The sequence below is a fragment of the Carya illinoinensis genome, chromosome 12, assembly GCF_018687715.1.
Source record: "Carya illinoinensis cultivar Pawnee chromosome 12, C.illinoinensisPawnee_v1, whole genome shotgun sequence".
In the NCBI taxonomy this organism is placed as follows: domain Eukaryota; kingdom Viridiplantae; phylum Streptophyta; class Magnoliopsida; order Fagales; family Juglandaceae; genus Carya; species Carya illinoinensis.
Window position 1 is genome coordinate 28,549,162 of NC_056763.1, and position 20,168 is coordinate 28,569,329.

The window sequence follows — 20,168 nt, forward strand, 5'->3', positions numbered from 1 at the left end:
TTCGTGCGCCAATCCTGTGCCAACTTCCCTGCCTATAGAAGAACTGCTGGAAAAATAGTGGGCTTTGTGAAGATTTCTCCTCTCTACCTCTCCATTTCTCTCTCCCGACGCATCCCTCATTGAAACGCACTGTATCAATCTCCAGCTGGCCGCGCCAGGCTTTCTTCGTGCGCAAAGATGTGCGCAACTCGCCTGCATTAAGCTTTTTCCTATAATCAATCAGGTTCAACTAGTTTCCTATTACTGGTACACCTATCACTGGTACAGTGTAGAAACATACTACTGAGCCGAAAGGAAAGAAAATGGTTTCTGCTGTTGGGAAAAAGTTAAACTTCACACCGGTTTTACTGTTTTTTCCCCCATGGCGATAGTTGGGTTTCTCCAAAGAGGACGCGTCGCCATGGAAAATAGACTGGATGATCTTGGTCGACCCAGCAAATTAAAATAAATGGAAAAAAAAACATAAAACAAGAAGAACACGACACCTGGGTTTCTCAAAGGTGCAGGTACATGTGTCGCCATGGAGAAGAGCCCAAAGGGATCAAGAAAGCATGTACAGTCCACTACGTTCCCCATTTTCGCGTCTGACAAATGAATGATTATTATCATTTGAATATGTATCATTATCCCGGAACGGGCCGGGTTTTGAATTGACTCTGGGCCCTTTTGGAATAGTCTACCTTTCAAAATGATTATTAGTTTTAAACAATAACGGGCCCTCTTTGGTCCAGTTTAGTTCGGCTCTTTACTTAAAATAATATTTTTTTAGAAATAATCATTACTCATTCTCAAAATACGAACATATAATATTCGCGTCTAAATATTGTATGAGATAACCTTAAAAATTAATATTTTATAAATAATTTTGATATCATAATATTTTATAATAGAATAAAAGAATGTATAATTTGTATTTATATTTTAAAATTGTTTAATAATTTTTGTTTTCTAGATTTTGATACCACCCTTATGCACCTACCGACTTTCTTGGTTGCCTTACAAGTATTTCTTTTTTGGTCTATGCACTGTTACATGGTTTATCGTCCATTTTGTTGACTTGGGTTGGTCGACAGAAAGCTCAAGTTAATAAATGCAGAGTAATGGAGGAAAAGAAAAGGCAAGTGATCTCTCTTGAACCCCAAAGTCTTCCCTTGAATGACTTTCATCCACCCCCCTCCCCAAAATGATTTCTATGCTCTTTTGACGACGCGCTTTGAGAATTTATTTCTCTTTTTAAAAAAAAATTAAAAAAAAAATCTACAAACATAAAAGTATCCTAAAAAATAAATTTAATATGTTATATTTACTTTATAATAAAAATAATTTTATAATTTAATATATTTATTTTTATGAGATATTTTTATATTTTTCAACTAGAAAATAACCTTTAACTTCATATTTAAAATTAAATGGATGGGAAAAAAAAAACTATATGTTATAAAGTCAATTTGGAAGAATGTGTGTGTGATTATAAAGCCATGAAACTTTTTGCTAAAAGTAGTACTTATTTTCACAACCGTCCATTTAAATAAGATGGAACTATCAAATCTCATCGACTCTCCTCCTCCCTCATCATTTCTTTTAAAAGAGACCTGTGACCATTATAATTAGCCATAATGTCATAGAAACCTTAGCAGTAAAGCCTTGTATTTATAATTGAATTTTTGGGATGTGACCAGCTATCTGGGGGAGATCTCTCTCCACCATTTTGCTTCACACACTGCATAGACGAGGCCCGAGACAGCTAAAAGCATCAAACCATGACCACTAGAATCATGTTAATCGGCAGATCACTCTGTTCACGATTTGATTTGATTCTTGTAGAATCATTGTCCTCCTCTCATGGCATCATTTTTTTTTTGTCACGCCAAGTAAGATATGTTTGTGCAAAATTATCAATTAGAGAATTAGATTAGTTGCACTCGCTGCTTTGTCGATAGGACACAAATCCGACGAGTTAAAATGAGTTTGAAACCGTCTATCACAGTCAAGACTGGTGCCAAACACCACTCTAGGCTTGTCCCATCGTGATCAATACGTCAACTCTTTTTTGTAAATACAAACACATTAAATAAGCGGTTTGAGAGATTAATTGAGATAATTTTAGATAAATATTTAATTATTTATTATTTTTTATATAAAAATTTAAAAAATTATAATGATAAAATGAGATAAAATATTTTCAATATTCGAACGGAATAAATATTCTCTTAAGCATAATTAACAAGAAAAATAAAGAAAAAGAAAAAGTATGGATGACGATATGTTATACGACCCGTTAACTTAACATGAATATGACACAATAATAGCGAATTAAGATTTAGTTTTAATGAATTTGGGTCAAAACAAGTTGATCCGTTAAGACACGATTGCTTAACGAGTTGATAACAGGTCAACCTATTTTGATCCGTTATTTTGAACCGTTATGACACGCTAAGAAAGTTAAAGTCACAATTATACCCTTATACTTAAAAGTAAAATTGTTAAAATTTTAATTTCAATATTTTTATTATTTGGATTATAATTTTAGACTTGTAGTTAGTCTTATAATTTTTATAAATATAATAATTTTAAAATTTATATAAAATTATGTTAAATTTAATCAGGTCAAACAGGTTAATCTCAAACCTATTTAATTTATTTACATAAATAATTTAAAACGGATCGTATTATGTCGTGTTAACCTATTTCGTAATATTTACTAATAAATTAAAATGGATTAACACGATACGACTCGTTATGTTAATGAATCGTATTAAAATTTGAGATTTTGACACAATAAACTTAATATATCGGGTTAAAATTTATTTATATAATATAATATAATATATATATATACTTTGACACAATACAAATACCACCCTTAACACGATTTTACACTCTAAAAAAAAAAAAAAAACCCAAACATCATCGAAGCATAAAGTCAGTCTATCACAGCTAATGATATATACGTAAGAGAATTGATATTTGCAGTCGTAGTTGTGTAAGCGGCGTGTAGTCACTTTAAAAAAAATAAATTAATATGAGACTCACATAAAAAAAATTAATTTTTTAATCATAAACCTGACTTTTTTTTAAAATGATTGGACGACGTTTACAATTCTACGACTATACGCTACATTGCCATATACGTAAATTCGCAAAAAACTTATGCATTACAGTACAGATAGCTACAGTAAGACACCGGAGACTGCACGAACGCGTAGTTTTATCATTTGTCTATTTCCATTGCCATTAATGTTTTCCAATCTCCACCACTCTCTCTCTCTCTCGTCTCTCTCTCTCTCTGCAAGTTTGCAACGCGATGTCCCTGAGGAGGTCCTTCTTCTCTCGTAGATTCTCCAGGTCTTTCAAGGAACTGAATGAGAAGAGCGGGCGCGTTCGCGACTCGGACGAGGCGGTTGGGTCGGGCAGGGGAGGAGGGGCGGGCCAGCCCGACCGCTCATGGGCCGGAATGCTCCCTGAGCTACTGGCAGAGATCATACAGCGTGTGGAGAGGAGTGATGGCGACCTCCGCCAAAACATCGTCGCTTGCGCCTGCGTTTGCAAGAAGTGGAGACAGATCACCAAAGAGATCGTTCCTTCCCCTTCCCTGACCGGCATAATCACTTTCCCTTCTTGCCTCAAAAAGGTTCTTCTCCTTGGGAGTATCACTGCTTTCCTCTCTTTTTTTTGTATTTTTTAAAATCCCTTTGCAATTTTGGGATTAGTGTCTGATTGAAAGTTTTGAAAAATAGTAACCTATGGTCGTATCGATTGGAAATCCGAAAAAATAAAAAACTAAGAGAGAAGAGAGAGGGTTGATCACTTCGTGGGGGATCCGGGCCTCCTGTTTACGTCTTTTGGTAATTGTGTTTTCCTTCGTGATTTGTCATATGGCATCTACACCCTTTTATACGAGAGCTTGCGGCTTATTTAGGAAACTAATTATGAGAATATTGCCTAATAATGAAGACATTGCAGTATCATGCAATTTATTACACACTATTTCCTAATAAGGGAGAGATTACAATGTCAATAATGCAATTGTTACGGAATATTGTAGAAGTATTAGCATACTTATAAAAGAATATTACCATATTTGGGATCCCACAGACATATATTTAGAAAGTGGATCTTTTTTGGTGATATGCATTGAATTGTATGTTGTCCTGGTGTTTGTGATCGTATCTTTTTGTTTGGTTTGCAAATTTTAATTTTTCAATTGGGCGTCGTGTTTGGGCACAAGGAATCTAATGTGTTATTGGTGATTCTTTTATGGTAATCATGTTTTGTTCAAGAATTAAAATCGTGCTTTCAGAACATAGTCTTCAAGCTAGTTTATTAATGTATCCGCATGTTTTTTTCTTCAATGTGTATAAGAAATAATTAGGTAAAACTTTTTCTTCAATGGTGCTTGTTTCAGTTATTATTTCGATGGGATGTGGTTTTGAGATCAAGCTGCTTTTGGTTTGGTTTAGCTTCCTGATTTATATTTTGGGTTTCATGACGTCTATTAGTCTATGAAATTATAATTCTAGTTGGGATTGGTGGTCTTATTATTTTGTGTTAAATGCAGCCGGGACCGCGAGAGCTTCCACATCAATGTCTTATAAAACGGAACAAGAAGACGTCAACATTTTACCTCTATCTTTCCCTTACACCGTGTAAGTGTATATTGACTCATTAAAAAAAAAAAAATTACCGCCTAAGTGTATATTTGTGGAATAGCTTTCTATAAAATTGACTGAAATATGAAATCGAGTTTGCTGTCAAAGCTGCCTTCTATGCTTCCTTTGGAGGAAAAGTTTATTTTTTGACTGGAGAGCCTTGACATTTATGTCACCAAAACCAAAAGCAAATGGCTACATTGCAATTTTTCTAACTAGTAGATTTTTTTTGGCTAGATGTCAAACCTATTAAATTGACTTCCTGCTTAGTAGTTTCAACTATGGGCACATTTGCATGATGCATATTTTTCCAACAATTTACTTGAATCCAGAGTCTGACCCATTCCATGTTAGTTATAGAGTCGATTTCTTCCATTTATTAGTCTTTCATATAATGGAACCTTTTTCACTTCAAAGAAATTGCCCAATGGGATCTAAGTCAAATGGCCTAAGGTCATGGGTTGAAGTACTGTTGAATGTTTTTTTTAATCAAACAATTTATAGGTCAAATGGTCCTACGGTCGTGGGCCAAGTAGGTGGCATTGTTGAAGTTCTATCAATGATGAGATTGTAAAGTTATGAAGATAATAGGGACATAATCAAGGATTTTCATTTTGAGAAATCCAAACTTAGACCATATATGATTGTGATTTTTGGATTTGCCAAAGCTAAAGAGTAGATTTAACCTGTTTTTTGTTAACCTTGTTGTTGGACCTTCATGACAGTGGAAATACTTGAAGTTATGGCTCAATTGAGTTTTTCTTGTTTCTTCTTTTGGCAGCATTCACGGATAAGGGAAAGTTTCTCTTGGCAGCACGAAAGTATAGGAACGGTGCTCACACTGAATATATTATTTCACTTGATGCTGATGACCTATCTCAAGGAAGTAATGCTTATGTTGGAAAGTTAAGGTAAAACATTCTTGTTTAAAACAGTTTAGATGAGGAATTTTCTGATTTTGCATGTGAGTGCGTGCGCTCACACATAATTGCTGGACTACACCTCTAGTCATCTGTTAAGTCTATTTATTTATTTATTTATTTTTGTTTTAAGTTCTATAGAACGTGTCTTTACTTTCTCAGTGGATAAATTTTGGGATTTTGAAATATTTTACTATAGTTGTGCATCTTCAAGTCGAACTTGTTCTGGTATATGGGCCATTTGGTAGATTTGTGTTATAAAGTAAAGCAAAAACAAGGTAGGTTATCTTCTTCTTCTTCTTTTTTTCTTTTTTCTTTTTTATAAGCAAAAACAAGCTAGGTTGTCTAAGGCAATACAGAACCAACTTTATAAGCAGCTCTATGCAGTCTATTTTGCTTTTAAATTTTCAGAGATTGAACTGATATGCAGCTAAATTTGATTGTTGCAAACAACTTTAAAACTCAGATTAGCACTCTATCATCCTATTGGATTGTCTGGTTTGCAAAATGGTTACTTATGCGCCTTTAATTTATGCTGTCTGCCTGCCTTGGAAACTTCTGTTGGCTGATTTTTTTTTTTTTAATTTATTTATTTATTATTTTTTGTTTTTCCTGAAAGTGGTAATCTGTTGTTTAATTTGTATGGTAGAATGACAGAATCTGGTGTGATGTCTGGATTCTGTTAAGAATTGTTTGAAGGATCTGTCAAGTAAAAAGAAAACAATGTTTGTATTCCTGTTTAATTTGAAATGTGTTGCAGTTCGGACTTTCTTGGCACGAATTTTGCAATTTATGACAGCCAACCACCACATAGTGGCGCAAAACCCTCAATTAGCAGAAGCAGCCGTCGTTTTGCAAGCAAACAAATTAGTCCCCAAGTTCCAGCTGGGAATTTTGAGGTTGGGCAGGTCTCTTATAAGTTCAACATTTTGAAACCTAGAGGACCAAGGAGAATGGTTTGTTCGCTGAAGTGCTCATCGCAAGGAGAAGCTGCTTATGACAGGTCTCTGAGTCTGGGCAAATGCAATATGAAGAAACTTGAATCTACTGGTTCTGGATGTACAATTTTGAGGAACAAAGCTCCAAGGTGGCACGAACATTTGCAGTGCTGGTGTTTGAATTTCCATGGCCGGGTGACAGTAGCATCCGTGAAGAATTTTCAACTGGTTGCAATAGCAGATCAAAGTCAGCCAGGAGGAAAAGGAGATGAGGAAACAGTTCTCCTTCAGTTTGGGAAGGTAGGGGACGATACCTTCACCATGGATTACAGGCAGCCCTTGTCAGCTTTCCAGGCATTTGCAATTTGCCTAACTAGCTTTGGTACGAAACTGGCGTGCGAGTAAAATATATATTATTATATTCTGCTGTATTTATGTTTATTAAACATGTGGTGTCTTGGACGTTGAATTAATTGTCTTCTGCTTTACACCGATATCTATAGGTTTGAGTGGCTGGGGAGTTTGTGATGTAAATGTTGCTATTTTATGATTATGACATGGCTTCCGCTGAAATTATTAGTAGCAAACAAACTTTATTGTCAGTGAGCATGTTGGTTTTTCTAATCTACATTGTATATTATGCAATAATCATTCGAGTTTGGATTTACAGATTGATGGCTACGCTGGTCATCTGTCTCCCAGTTGTAATACAAAACAATTGTTTTTTTCTCGTATATGTCTCAACGTTGAACAGATTCTTTCAGAGGCACCAAAAAGTGGAGATACATTTTACAGTCGTCTATGTCTGTCTGTTTAAGACGCACAAATTCTAATCGCAATCCAATCCATAATCTAATTCTCACACGCATCACCACCTACGGTCCTCTTCGATTCACAACCCAACTTCATCTCCTCCAGGTTTGCCTTCCACTACTTAGTATAAGGATCCAATCATGCAACAACCGGACGGGATGATCATTACCAAAAATCTAAGCATTCAGATTTCCTCTGCGCACCCACGCCCTCACTCTCGCCAACCAACAGTTCACTCATTATCGTCCTCGGACTGTCCAAGTCCGAGTCTGAAGGTTACTGTATCAAGATCGAGTGTTTGACGAAATTAGAGTTGTTGTGGGCGGGACCTCTTGCGGTCGTTTGCTGATTTCACTCTCTGGGTGGGCGTTTGATTCACAAAACAGGTAAATGAATTATGATTGCCTTGCAGAAGATTACATGTCGATGATGGTTGGGAAATTGGAAACAAGTTTACAGAAAGGTCTTTCCAAATTACTTTAATCCTAAAAACACGACATTGTTAGCAGCACCAATCCAGTAGCGTTCTTGGAAACTTTTGAGATCACTTGGTACATTTTCTATGTTGACAACTTCCTGAAGATTTTGATCATCGTTGACCTCTCCTTATGTCCCAGATTACGATTTCGTGAAACACAATAGGCTGAAGATGATTTTGATTTTTTTTTTCCCTCTTGATTAGATGATTATAATAATTGCAAGAAAAACTTTTAAAAAGATGGCCAGCTTTACCATGACGAGGATCCTAAAAGACCCACTCGAATATTGAAACTTTGTAAGGGCCAAAAGGCTTGGCAACAATCTACCAAACCAAACCGGCACAGCAGCAAGTAAAACCCAATGTTTCTAACGCAACCACCAGTGATGGCTCCACCCTCTCTACTTTTCTCTCTCTTTCTCCTCCTACTCCACCGGGCTCTCTTATCTACAGCTATTCTCCACAAAAGCAGCCTCATCGGAGCAGACGCTCTCTCCCAGAGAACAACCCTCAAGGACACCCCACCAACTCTCTTCTTTGAAGTAACCAAGCCCATCCAACTCCCCAACACCAAGCCTTGCTCTTACCTCATCCTCCAACACGACTTTGGCTACACTTATGGCAAGTCCCCAGTGCTTGCGAGCTACACCCCTCCCTCGGAATGCCCGTCTCGAAAATTCTCCAAGATTGTCCTTGAATGGAATTCAACCTGTAAAGGCAGGCAATTCGACCGCATCTTTGGCATTTGGCTTGGTGGCGTTGAGCTTCTTCGTAGCTGCACGGCGGAGCCGAGGGCTACCGGGATTGCTTGGAGCGTCGAGAAGGACATTACGAGGTATTATTCATTGCTTATGAAGAATCAAACTCTTGCTGTTTATCTTGGTAATCTGATTGATAGGACGTATACTGGGGTGTACCATGTGAATATAACCATTCGTTTTTATACCGCTGAGAAAAAATCCGATGATTATGGGTCGATCTCGGATAATTCAGTTGCCAAGTATCAGTCCCCGGCTGATTTGGTCCTACCCTTTTCGCGAGACCTGCCGTTGAATGATGGGTTGTGGTTTGAAATTGAGAATTCCACCGATATTGCGTCGAAGGAATTCGAGATTCCTCGAAACGCTTATAGGGCTGTGCTGGAGGTCTATGTTTCATTCCATGAGAATGATGAATCTTGGTATTCGAATCCTCCGAACGAGTTCATCGAGGCAAATAATCTTACTGATACGCCCGGAAATGGGCCTTTTAGGGAGGTTGTGGTTAGTCTTGATGACGAGGTTGTCGCTGCAGTTTGGCCTTTTACCGTGGTTTATACAGGAGGGGTCAATCCTCTGTTATGGAGACCCATCACTGGCATTGGATCATTCAATCTCCCTTCCTATAATATTGAAATCACGCCATTTTTGGCGAAGATATTGGATGGAAAGGCCCATACGTTTGGATTTAGTGTCACAAATGCCTTGAATGTCTGGTACATAGATGCAAATTTGCATCTTTGGTTGGACAGCAAGAGCACTAAAACAGAAGCGGAGCTTTTAAAGCACGATAGTTTGCCTCTTGCTGTTTCAGCGGTATCTAATTTCAAGGGTTTGAATGGAACGTTTTTTACTAGTGCAAACAGGTCCATATCCTCGACTGGATGGGTGAGATCTTCCCATGGGAATCTCACAACCAATTGGATCCAAAACCTCCGTTACAGTAATTCAATGGTCGTGGGGAGCAATGGGACTCTGCAGGTTGTGAATCAGACCATCCATTTCAATGACAGTGTTCATGCAAAGATGCCATCCTCGTCTGTTTACTCGGCGGAATCACACAAAGAATTCTCCCTTTATTTATACTACAACTACTTGGATCAAGGAAATGAAACTTCTTTTTCTCTTGAAAACATCACGTTGGGATTTAATGAGAAAAAGTCCGAGGCTTCTGCTTTAGAAGTATCAAAGAGCAATCTACAAAATGTACAGAATGGGCAGGGCTATATGGCTGTGAAGGACAACTTGGTAGTCAGCGGATTGGGCAGTACACAACAAGTGTACAAATATGATGATAGCGATTCCTGTTACTTCAGGAATGTAAGCAGCTCGAACTATACTATTTTGTACGATGAAGTGGGAAACACATGCCATGGAAGAACGCAGTCTCATTTCGATCTTCGATCAGGCAGATGGAGGCCTTTTTCACGCACCTAGTTTCTTTGATGACAGTGAAGGAGTTCAGTCTCTTCATCTTGCTTCATAAAAAGTGCAATGTAGTCCGTAATCATTACGGGACAGACTTGTTTTGTGGATATTGTTGTAAATTGTTGTAAGTTTTTGCGTTAAAAACTAAGTAATCCTGGTTTTGTTTCCCAAGAGATGGGGAGCACTTTCTGTACTAATCCAACTTCAAATAACAAAATCATACGTGACATTAAATGATATATTTATAAATAAAATATAATAAATATTTATCAATTATCTAATATCACATTATAAAATGATAAGAAGATAATAAAAATTAAAATATTTTTTTAGATGGAATCTGGGTCATGGAAAATGATTGAGAAGTGCACAACCAGCATCTTTTACTAGGAGAATATTCTTCTTCACATTGCACATTATTAATTACAAGTAATAATACATACAATTACTTTTATGTATTCCTTATGCATTTTATTGATATAATTGATTAGATCAATTTTTTTAATACTCAACTAATTACATTAGTAAAGTGCATAAAAAAATATGTAAAATTGACTGCACGTAGAATGTTTAATTACCGTGATATAATTTGTTTTTGAATTTGAAGATAAATTTTAAAATTAAAATTTTAGAAATGCGACACCTTCATTAAGACTTTTTACAAGATTGAAATCTACCCCCAATTTGGATCTTAATATTTTTGTAATTATTTTTTTTCCTATCATATAAAATCAAACATATTATAAAATTATTTTATTTTATAAATTTGCTTCTTTAGCACAGTGCATCGTGTGGAATAATATATTTTTAAAAAATTTTATTAATCATTTTCATTCCCCACATTCCGCACACTATATATTATATATATATATGGTTTTAATCTTATCAAAACGGTATATAGATCAAGAATAGAATAATTTAATTACTCTAATAAGAATAAAATTTTAAAAAATAAATAAATTTATCCCCTTTTCTGAGTGGACACTGGACACGGAGCTGATCGAGAGAGAACCTCCCTCGCTTCTCTTCCTGAAGGTTTTAACTTTTTTCAGAAAGAAATGGGCTTTTCTTTCCCAACCAGGTAAACTCTGTCTCTCGCTCTCTCTCGCTTCTTTTTGGTCTTTTCTCATTTGGGATTCGTACTTTGCTTTTTCGTGTACATATGCAGTACCGGTGTGGTTTGCTGTTCTCCGGGATGGAAGTCTTGCAGCGTCTTCGTTCACTTGGGGTTAAACTCAAGCTGTCCCAGTGGAACTTTATATCTCCTCAAAAGAAAATGCCCACCTAGAAAGTTCCGTGTAGCATGCTCTTCTTCATTTTCTTCTGGTATGTTCGTTTTTAACTTTTCTCATTATATATACGCATATTTTCTTAAAATCATAGGTCTCTCTCTGATAACTGTTTTCTGATTTTTTTTCTTGAATTGGTGCATGTGTTAATAGTGAAAGAAAGATTAAAATTGGCGGAATACATTCCTTGTATTTTCATTGAGTATAAATAGTGTTACAACATACGTATGGTTTACACTTGATAAGCTTTGCTAACAACCTTTTGAATAAGCCCATATTGTTACAGATAATGATTACCTACGATAGAAACTAACTTAGATAAGATCTAAGTGCTGCTGTTGTAGATAACTACTTCACTAATTGAGTTACACTAGGACACTTCAACTTAAGGTGATAAGCACTGCTATGTTGAGATGATAAGCACTGCTGTGCCGTTTCCTTAACAGCCCCTCTCAAACTCATGGGAGGAGCTATGACCATGAGTTTGTCTCGAAGAAATAAGAACCGTGAAGATGAAAGCCCCTTTGTAAATATATCTGCACATTGCTCAGCTGTAGGAATATGTTCAGTAACAATGTCCTTGTGTAAAATCTTCTCTCTAATAAAATGATAGTGCACTTCAATGTGCTTGGTTCTTGCATGGAAGATTGGATTTGAAGCTAAGGCAAGTGCACCAATATTATCACACCAAATGCAGGGAGGTGACAGCAAAGGAACCTCAAGTTCCTTGAATAACATCCTTAGCCAATATAATTCTGCAGTAACTATTGCCATGGATCTATATTCTGCTTCTGTGCTAGATCTAGATACAACAGGTTGCTTCTTAGCCTGCCAGGAGATTAAGTTAGGACCAAGAAATACTCCATAGCCACTGGTAGATCTACGATCAATAGGATCACCTGCCCAATCAGAGTCACAGTAGGCTTGAAGCTGTATAGGGCCTGCTGTAAAGTATAAGCCATAGTCTGGAGTCCCTTTCAAATATCGTAGTACTCTTTTTGCTGCCTTGAAATGAGTTGTAGTAGGAGAAGCTAGAAATTGACATAGCTGATTCACTGAATAAGAAATATCAGGCCTAGTGAGAGTACAATATTGTAATGCTCCGACTATATGTCTGTAGAGAGTTGGGTCTGGTAAAGGGTCTCCATCAAATTTAGACAATTTGCTCCCTGATACACAAGGTGCTGAGTATGGTTTGGCACCAACCATGTCAACACGATCTAAAAGATCAATTATATACTTAGCTTGACTGAGATGACGCCCTGTGTTATCCCTACAAACCTGTATTCCCAAGAAATAGGAAAGGTCTCCAAGATCCTTCAGTTTGAATTCAGTTTGTAAATTACAAATGAGTGTATTTAAACTAGACAAATGTGTGCCAGTTATAATAATATCATCTACATAAATCAACACAAAAATGTGCATAGAAGATTTATGAAGATAGAATAATGAAGTATCAACTAATGAACCGGTGAATCCCAGATTGAGCAAGGCTTGAGTGAGTCGATGAAACCAAGCCCGTGGGGCCTGTTTTAAACCATAAAGTGCCTTTTGAAGTTTACACACATAGGTTGGATGTTGAGGACTAGTAAAGCCCATAGGCTGTTCCATATATACCTCCTCAGTTAGATGGCCATGCAGAAATGCATTAGACACATCTAACTGCTTAATAGGCCACTGAAAAGTAACTGCAAGACTAAGCAATAGACGTATGGTTGCTGGCTTAATAACAGGACTGAATGTCTCAGAAAAATCAATACCATCTCTCTGCTCAAACCCCTTTGCCACTAATCTTGCCTTGTACCTCTCAATAGATCCATCTGGTTTCTGTTTTAGCTTATAGACCCATTTGTTTCGAATAACATTTCTGTTAGATGGCCTGGGACATAGTGACCAAGTACCATTATCAAGCAAGGCTTGGTACTCACATTCCATAGCAGCCAACCAATTTGGATCTACAATTGCTTGAGAAAAAGTAGTAGGCTCTCGAGGAAGTGAGGTGATAACTAGTGCTTTAAGAGGATGTTTGGTGGACTTGGCTGAATGATATAATTGGAAGTCTGGGAAGGACTTAGGCTTGAAGGTCCCAGCCATGGATCTGGTAACCATATGTGAGGAAGAGGATGGAATGGGAATTGCAGGACCCGTCTCTGGAATAAGAGGAGCAGTATCAATTGTATTTGTCTCAAGAGTAGGAGAGACAGAGGAGGTAGGACTCAAGTTTTCTGGTATAGGGATAGATGAATCAGCAGAGCTATTTTGAGGAGTAGTGGCAAGATTGGAGTGAGAATGATCTATAGAATGATATGACTGAGTAGGCATAGAGTTAGAATCAAACTGAGAGAAGTCTAGAAGAATACCTTTTTGTGGGAAAGATTCTGCTGTAGAGTCTGTAGAGTGGAATCCATCCTGTGCAGGAAACAATTCTTCATCAAACACCACATGTCTTGATACATAAATACGACTGTTGGATAAATCAAGACACTTATAACCCTTTTGGTTTGGACTGTACCCTATAAAAATACACTGCTTACTACGAAATTGAAGTTTGTGTTTTGTGTATGGTCTCAAGAGAGGGTAACAGGCACATCCAAAGACTCTTAAGAAGGTATAGTCAGGTTCTTGATGATAGAGTTTGATGTATGGAGTATCATGTTGAAGGACTGGTGTGGGCAACCTGTTGATCAGAAAGACAGCAGTTTGGAATGCATCAAGCCAGTATTTGGAAGGTAAATGTGATTGAGCTAACAAAGCAAGACCTGTTTCAAGAATATGTCGGTGCTTGCGCTCAGCCACCCCATTTTGTTGGGATGTATGAGGGCAAGTGATTCTATGGTGAATCCCATTATCAGCAAGGTATTTGATAAACAATTGAGAAGTGTATTTTCCACCTCCATCACTTTGAAACTGTTTGATTTTGGTGCAGAGTTGATTCTCAATTATGCACTTAAACTGAACAAAGTTAGAGAAGAATTCTGATTTGTGTTTGAGAGGAATAAGCCAAGAATAACGAGTGAAATCATCCACTATTATTGCATAATATTTACTGCCATTTATTGATAAAATAGGAGAAGTCCAAATGTCACTATGGACAATCTCTAAAGGAGCAGTAGTTACATGACTTGAAGACTTAAAAGGAAGCTGTTTATTCTTTCCTAGCTGACATGAAACACAAATGGACTGACTAGACTCAAGTTTAGACACTGGGAGATGCTGGTTTTTGATAACATGCTGTAGCATAGAATGATGAGGGTGACCCAATCGATTGTGCCAAATGGAAGTAGTGGTCTTGATTCCAGTCATAGCCATAGGTGATCTTGTCTTTTTGATGTCTAATTGTTTCAGCTTCACAGGATAGAGTCCGTCCTCACTAGGCCCCTGTAGCAGAATCTTCCCTGTGATTTTGTCCTTCACAACAAAATTTTTATCAGTTAGCTTAAACCAACAATGATTGTCTCTACAGAAACGATTGATAGAGAGTAAATTGGTTGAAACAGCAGGACAATGGAGTATATTTTTGAGTTTAACAGTGGTATTTTTGGTTACAAAAGAGGATGACCCAATGTGAGAGATTGAGAGTCCACTACCATTTCCCACAGCAACTGCTTCTTTGCCCTGATATGGTTGTTGAATGGTCAGATTTTCCAAGTTTGCTGTGACATGGTTGTTGGCTCCACTGTCAGCAAGCCATTCCTCATTATCTTCATGCAAGAAATTCGATTGAGAAACCATGGCTGCAAGTTCCTTGGGTGGATGTCTGCCTTGGAAGGCAAAGTCCATACGATGGAAGCAGTCCAGTGCTTGATGATTGTTCTTTCCACATATTTGACAAGGAGTTCGATTAGTATTACCAGAAAAACGAACATGAGAAGGTTTACCTTGTTGAGAACTTCCAGAATAATGTTTCTTTGGAGTTGAGTTCTTTGCTCCTGATGAGAATTTGTGAGAGAAATTTGAACCAAACCTTGGCCTAGGACCACCTTTGCTTGAGTACAAAGCAAAAGATGTGCTTTCAGGAGTATTTTGATGCTCAAGCATTTGCTCATAGCTGAGCAACTCTGATTGGAATTCTTCAAGAGTCATACAATTATCTTTGGCAGCAAAGGAATAAGAAGTAATGAAAGGGTTGTATTGAGGATGTAAACCTCCTATAATGTAGGAAATTAAATCTTCATCTTCCACTGGTTTTCCTACCAATGCAAGCTGATCAGCAAGAGTTTTGGAAGCTTGAATAAATTAAGTGCAATTTTTGGATCCCTGCTTCATATTCTGCAATTGTCTCCTGAGGTGATTCACCCGAGATCGTGAAGGAGATGCATATCTGTTTGCTAATGCATTCCAAACTTGACGTGAAGTATCAAGTCCATACACAATAGGAACTACCTTTTCAGATAAGGTAGCAATAAACCAGCTGAGTATGCACTGGTCTTTCTTCTCCCAGAGTAAATAATCAGGATTTAGCATATCCTGGCTAGAGATCTTCTCATCTTTGTGAAGATACTTGGGAGGAGGAGGTTCAGACCCATCAACAATGCCCATAAGCCCATTGGATCGAAGAATAGGCATAAATTGGCATATCCAGACGAGATAGTTACTGTCATCAAGCTTGGTAGGAGCAAGATGAGCAGTATTAGGAAGTGAAAAAGAGGGAGTGGAAATTGCAGCAGCTTGGCTGGATTCTGCCATTGAAATATGAGTGGTGTTAACCTTGGTTTGCTCTGGTACCATGAAAGAAAGATTAAAATTGGCGGAATACATTCCTTATATTTTCATTGAGTATAAATAGTGTTACAACATACGTATGGTTTACACTTGATAAGCTTTGCTAACAACCTTTTGAATAAGCCCATATTGTTACAGATAATGATTACCTACGATAGAAACTAACTTAGATAAGATCTAAGTGCTGCTGTTGTAGATAACTACTTCACTAATTGAGTTACACTAGGACACTTCAACTTAAGGTGATAAGCACTGCTATGTTGAGATGATAAGCACTGCTGTGCCGTTTCCTTAACAAATAGTGTTATAGTTTGAAATGGGTTTTCTACCACGCATAGAAATTCAATTAATAATGCAATGCCCAAAAACAATCGCGATTTATGATTTTTGTTATACGAGGACTATTGTGCTTAGACATTCAAAAACCCCAAAAGGAAAGGAAAAGTATGATTAAAGCTCTGATATCACTTCGACATATGGGACTGCTTAAGAAGCGCAAGCAAGAGTTGCCAGAATTTTTTTATATCTTTGAAAATTAATAAGAAAATAAAACTAGGAGAGCGCGTTTTAGAAAAGGTTTCTTCTATCCGAAATCCTATCTGATAATACCAAGTGACCAGTGTGTACCTGAAGTTCAATCTTTAACAATGGGTCAAACTGTTTTTGGTTTTTTAATCTCTAAAACTTGGTGAGTAGTTAATACATATTGTTTGCATTGAAGCTGTGACTTTCTCAAGTTTTATTGTCGTAGCGTATGGCAGGAATGGTACTTGGAAATTAGTTTATACTCGGAACCTTGGTTTCTTTCCACATCCAGATGCCAATATCTGTCATGCTATCAATGAGTCCCTAGTGAATGCCTTGTCATGTCCATGATTCAACTTACGCCTTCCGTAAACACCCTAATGTCATTGTTTTAAGGATACAGTTCTTATAATGCATGGTTGAGGGTTGATTATCCTACATGTCGCAAGCCTGCTTAGGCTGAGTATGCACTCTTGAAAACTATCTCATCTTACTTATATTCCAGATCTGCTTTTGGTTAAGGCTGCAAGAGGAGATCCTGTAAGTCGACCTCCAGTGTGGATGATGCATCAGGCAGGAAGGTATATGGCCATTGATAGAAAGCTTGCAGAGAGATATCCTTCCTTCAGGGATAGGTCAGAGACAACCGATCTCATTGTTGAAATCTCTATGCAGCCTTGGGAAGCTTTCCGTCCTGATGGAGTTATTATTTTCTCCGACATACTGACCCCTCTGCCTGCCTTTGGATTCCCATTTGACATAGAAGAAATAAGGGTTCCTATAATCCAAACACTAATTCATTCTGAAGCGAGACTGAAGACTCTGCATCCCATATATTTAGAGAAACTTCATTTTGTAGGGGAATCCCTCAGGTTATTGCGGTGGGAGGTAACTTCAAGGTTCATAAAGCGTCTAGAAAGAATTCCAACTTTTCTGTTCAGTAATGGATTTTATAGGTTATTAAAATCGTAACTGTTTATTACTATTCTTGCTTCTCTAAGCTATTGAATTATTTATTCGTCATTTTTTGGTAGGTTGGTGGACACACTGCTGTTTTAGGTTTTGTAGAAGTACCTTGAACGATAGCTACATATATAGTGGAAGGGGGTACAACGCGCACATATACAAGTTACACAACCATAAAGACCATGTGGTATAGAGCACCACATGTATTGAGGGCTCTTCTTTCTCATTTGACATGGGCAATATCAGACTACATTATTTTCCAAGTGCTGGGGCTCATTGCATACAAATCTTTTGATTCATGGGGTGCACAACTACCGCCTTATATGTGGGAATGCTGGTCAAAGCCATATATTGAGGATGTGAGTTGGAACAATAATGGTTTTTCTGCTGTAGTCATGGATAGAATTAATTATGATAATCTGAGAGCTGCAAGATTTTCTTACACTCTGTACTTCATATTATGTTTGATTTGTTTACCTATAAAAAAAATCATGTTTGATTTGTTGAAAAAACAATAAATTCAATGCACAAATTAACTGGAAGCAAAGCTTTATCCCTATCCCCCTTCTTTTTTACTTTGTTGTTTCACTTAATTTTGCCATGATATATGCATACTTGTGGAGTTTTTAATTCTCAATTTTTCTGCATACATTGTAGATCATATCTATATTACTATTGTAGTTTGCAGTATAAGAAAATTTTAGAGCAAATTTGTAGCAGGTAAAAAGTGATTCATAGAGACTGAAAACATCATTTTCCTCTGCGTTTTTAACATTTTAATGAAATAGTGCTATATATGTTATACTCCATGCCTTGTACTGTTCAATAGTTGACAAAATTGCAGGATTTCTAATGCTTTGTACTTTTTACAATTGATTTGTCCTTTCTATTCTTTGGTTATCTAAATTGGAGATTGTAAGTGCAGTAAAGAATAAGCGTCCTCAGACAACACTTGTTCTCTACGTTAATGGAAATGGTCGCCTTCTTGAGCTTATGAAAGGGACTCGCATCGATGTGATTGGGCTTGACTGGACGGTGGATATGGAAGATGGAAGGAAACAATTGTGTTGGGAGATCAGCGTACAGGGCAACATTAACCCTACTTGCTTATTTTCTCCTCTTGCTACTCTGGCGGAAGAAAATAAAAGGTTGGTGAGATGGTTTTATTAACAAATTTCTTTCACCTGTTCCTCATTGTTGACTGTTATTGGTCTTGACTCTTGACCCATCTTTGATCTTTAGTATGTGCTTGCCACTGGCTTTCCTGTTGTGGTGTAGCCTAAGATTATACAGATTGTACCTCTACTCATTCAAGAAATAGGAGTCGGATAGGTATACATCATCACGGAACCGCGAGGAATGGAGTTGTTTATTCCTCAGGGTAGATAAAGATTTAATAATTTCTTGACAAAAATTCCTAAGCAAAAAATTTTGAATGACACCTGAGTGTGCAAGCATGGATTGTTTTAGATAAGATTTGTGTAACAAGGACAGCATGAATCTCATCTGTAGACATAGTTACGACGTGCCCAACTTTGTAACTTCACAAAAAGGAGTGTTCATGTATAGTGTATGCATCCATTAATGCAGCATGCTAATCCTGTGTTTGCCGATTAATCCTGCTCTGATAGAATTGTTTCTCAGGGTCGTGAGGTGTGAGGGTCAAAGGGGACACATTCTTAATTTAGGAAATGGTGTTCTTGCTAGAACGCCTGAAGAAGTTGCACATTTTTTTAACGTTGCAAGAAGCTTGAACTATATATGATGCACCTTCTCTCGATCAAGAGGTGGAGGTTTCTAAATTGGCAGCTTGATGATAATAATCATCAAGCGCAAGCCAGGTTTGAAGATAAACATTGAAGATGCGGTTACTTAAATTGACTAAATCTTCATCCTTGTCACAGCATTTTGAAGATAAAAATCTCTCTAATGATAATGCAATAAAGAAGTTCTACAGCACAACCAACGGGCGGGCTTGCAGCCGAACTCTTTGAAGGTTAGGCTTAAGGTTTTTGCCCGGCCTCGCTCGAAGACCGAGTTGGGTAAAGCAACCACAACCCGAGTTTGTACTGTTTAATATTTTACTGGAATCTATGGTAATGTATATGAATGGTAAGGCTCAGTTTGTGTAAAAAGAAAGGGAATGATACTTTATACTACAAATTATCAAAGTGCTGGTCATTTTTGAACGGTCCATGAATTCATAAGCTGGACTAACCCAAATCTATGATCATTATATCATTCGCAAGTTGACACGATTGACCTGTTTATTTAATACATGAACTTTCCGTGGTCTAGAAATGAATATTTAATGATTGTTTTATCTCTATATATTGATGAAATCATATAAAATACATTATTAATCAATCTATTTTGTTAATTAAGCGATTTCAAATAATTTAAAAGAGTATTATTATATCTACAAATGAATCACACAAAAAAAAATCTTATAAATTAATATGATTTCATCTAATCTGTTAGATCTATTTTATTATATAAGTAATTTTACAATATGACGAATCATATTAAGCAACATTAGTTTGTGAGATTATTTTTGTATAATTCTTTTGTGGCTAAAATATTTTCCAATTTAAAATGATTGAAAGTAAAATCCCTTGACTAATCAATAATCTTTTGTCCTTATTTTTTATTTTTTTCATAGGTACCTTTTGTCCTTCTTAT

The 20,168-nt window shown here is 36.9% G+C and overlaps 3 protein-coding genes across 5 annotated transcripts; all 3 read left to right on the forward strand.

Moving 5' to 3' along the window:
* Positions 1-3,188: 3,188 nt before the first annotated feature.
* On the forward strand, positions 3,189-7,109 carry LOC122289178 (tubby-like F-box protein 7). The gene is made up of 4 exons (XM_043096138.1): positions 3,189-3,631; positions 4,559-4,646; positions 5,431-5,560; positions 6,330-7,109. The coding sequence occupies exons 1-4, from the start codon at positions 3,305-3,307 to the stop codon at positions 6,910-6,912; spliced, it is 1,128 nt and encodes a 375-aa protein (XP_042952072.1). The 5' UTR covers positions 3,189-3,304; the 3' UTR covers positions 6,913-7,109.
* Positions 7,110-8,028: 919 nt separating this feature from the next.
* Positions 8,029-10,155, forward strand: LOC122289176 (peptide-N4-(N-acetyl-beta-glucosaminyl)asparagine amidase A-like). Its single transcript, XM_043096137.1, has one exon. The coding sequence runs from the start codon at positions 8,161-8,163 to the stop codon at positions 9,991-9,993; it is 1,833 nt and encodes a 610-aa protein (XP_042952071.1). The 5' UTR covers positions 8,029-8,160; the 3' UTR covers positions 9,994-10,155.
* Positions 10,156-10,903: 748 nt separating this feature from the next.
* On the forward strand, positions 10,904-19,787 carry LOC122289179 (uroporphyrinogen decarboxylase 1, chloroplastic-like). Of its 3 annotated transcripts, none has more exons than XM_043096140.1 (5): positions 10,904-11,065; positions 11,153-11,310; positions 17,026-17,419; positions 17,555-17,845; positions 18,412-19,787. In XM_043096140.1, the coding sequence occupies exons 1-4, from the start codon at positions 11,043-11,045 to the stop codon at positions 17,577-17,579; spliced, it is 600 nt and encodes a 199-aa protein (XP_042952074.1). In that variant the 5' UTR covers positions 10,904-11,042; the 3' UTR covers positions 17,580-17,845; positions 18,412-19,787. The 3 variants fall into 3 exon arrangements, with proteins under 3 accessions (XP_042952074.1, XP_042952073.1, XP_042952076.1); XM_043096139.1 differs by having other exon boundaries at positions 17,026-17,408; XM_043096142.1 differs by having other exon boundaries at positions 17,026-17,408; positions 17,580-17,845.
* Positions 19,788-20,168: the final 381 nt, after the last annotated feature.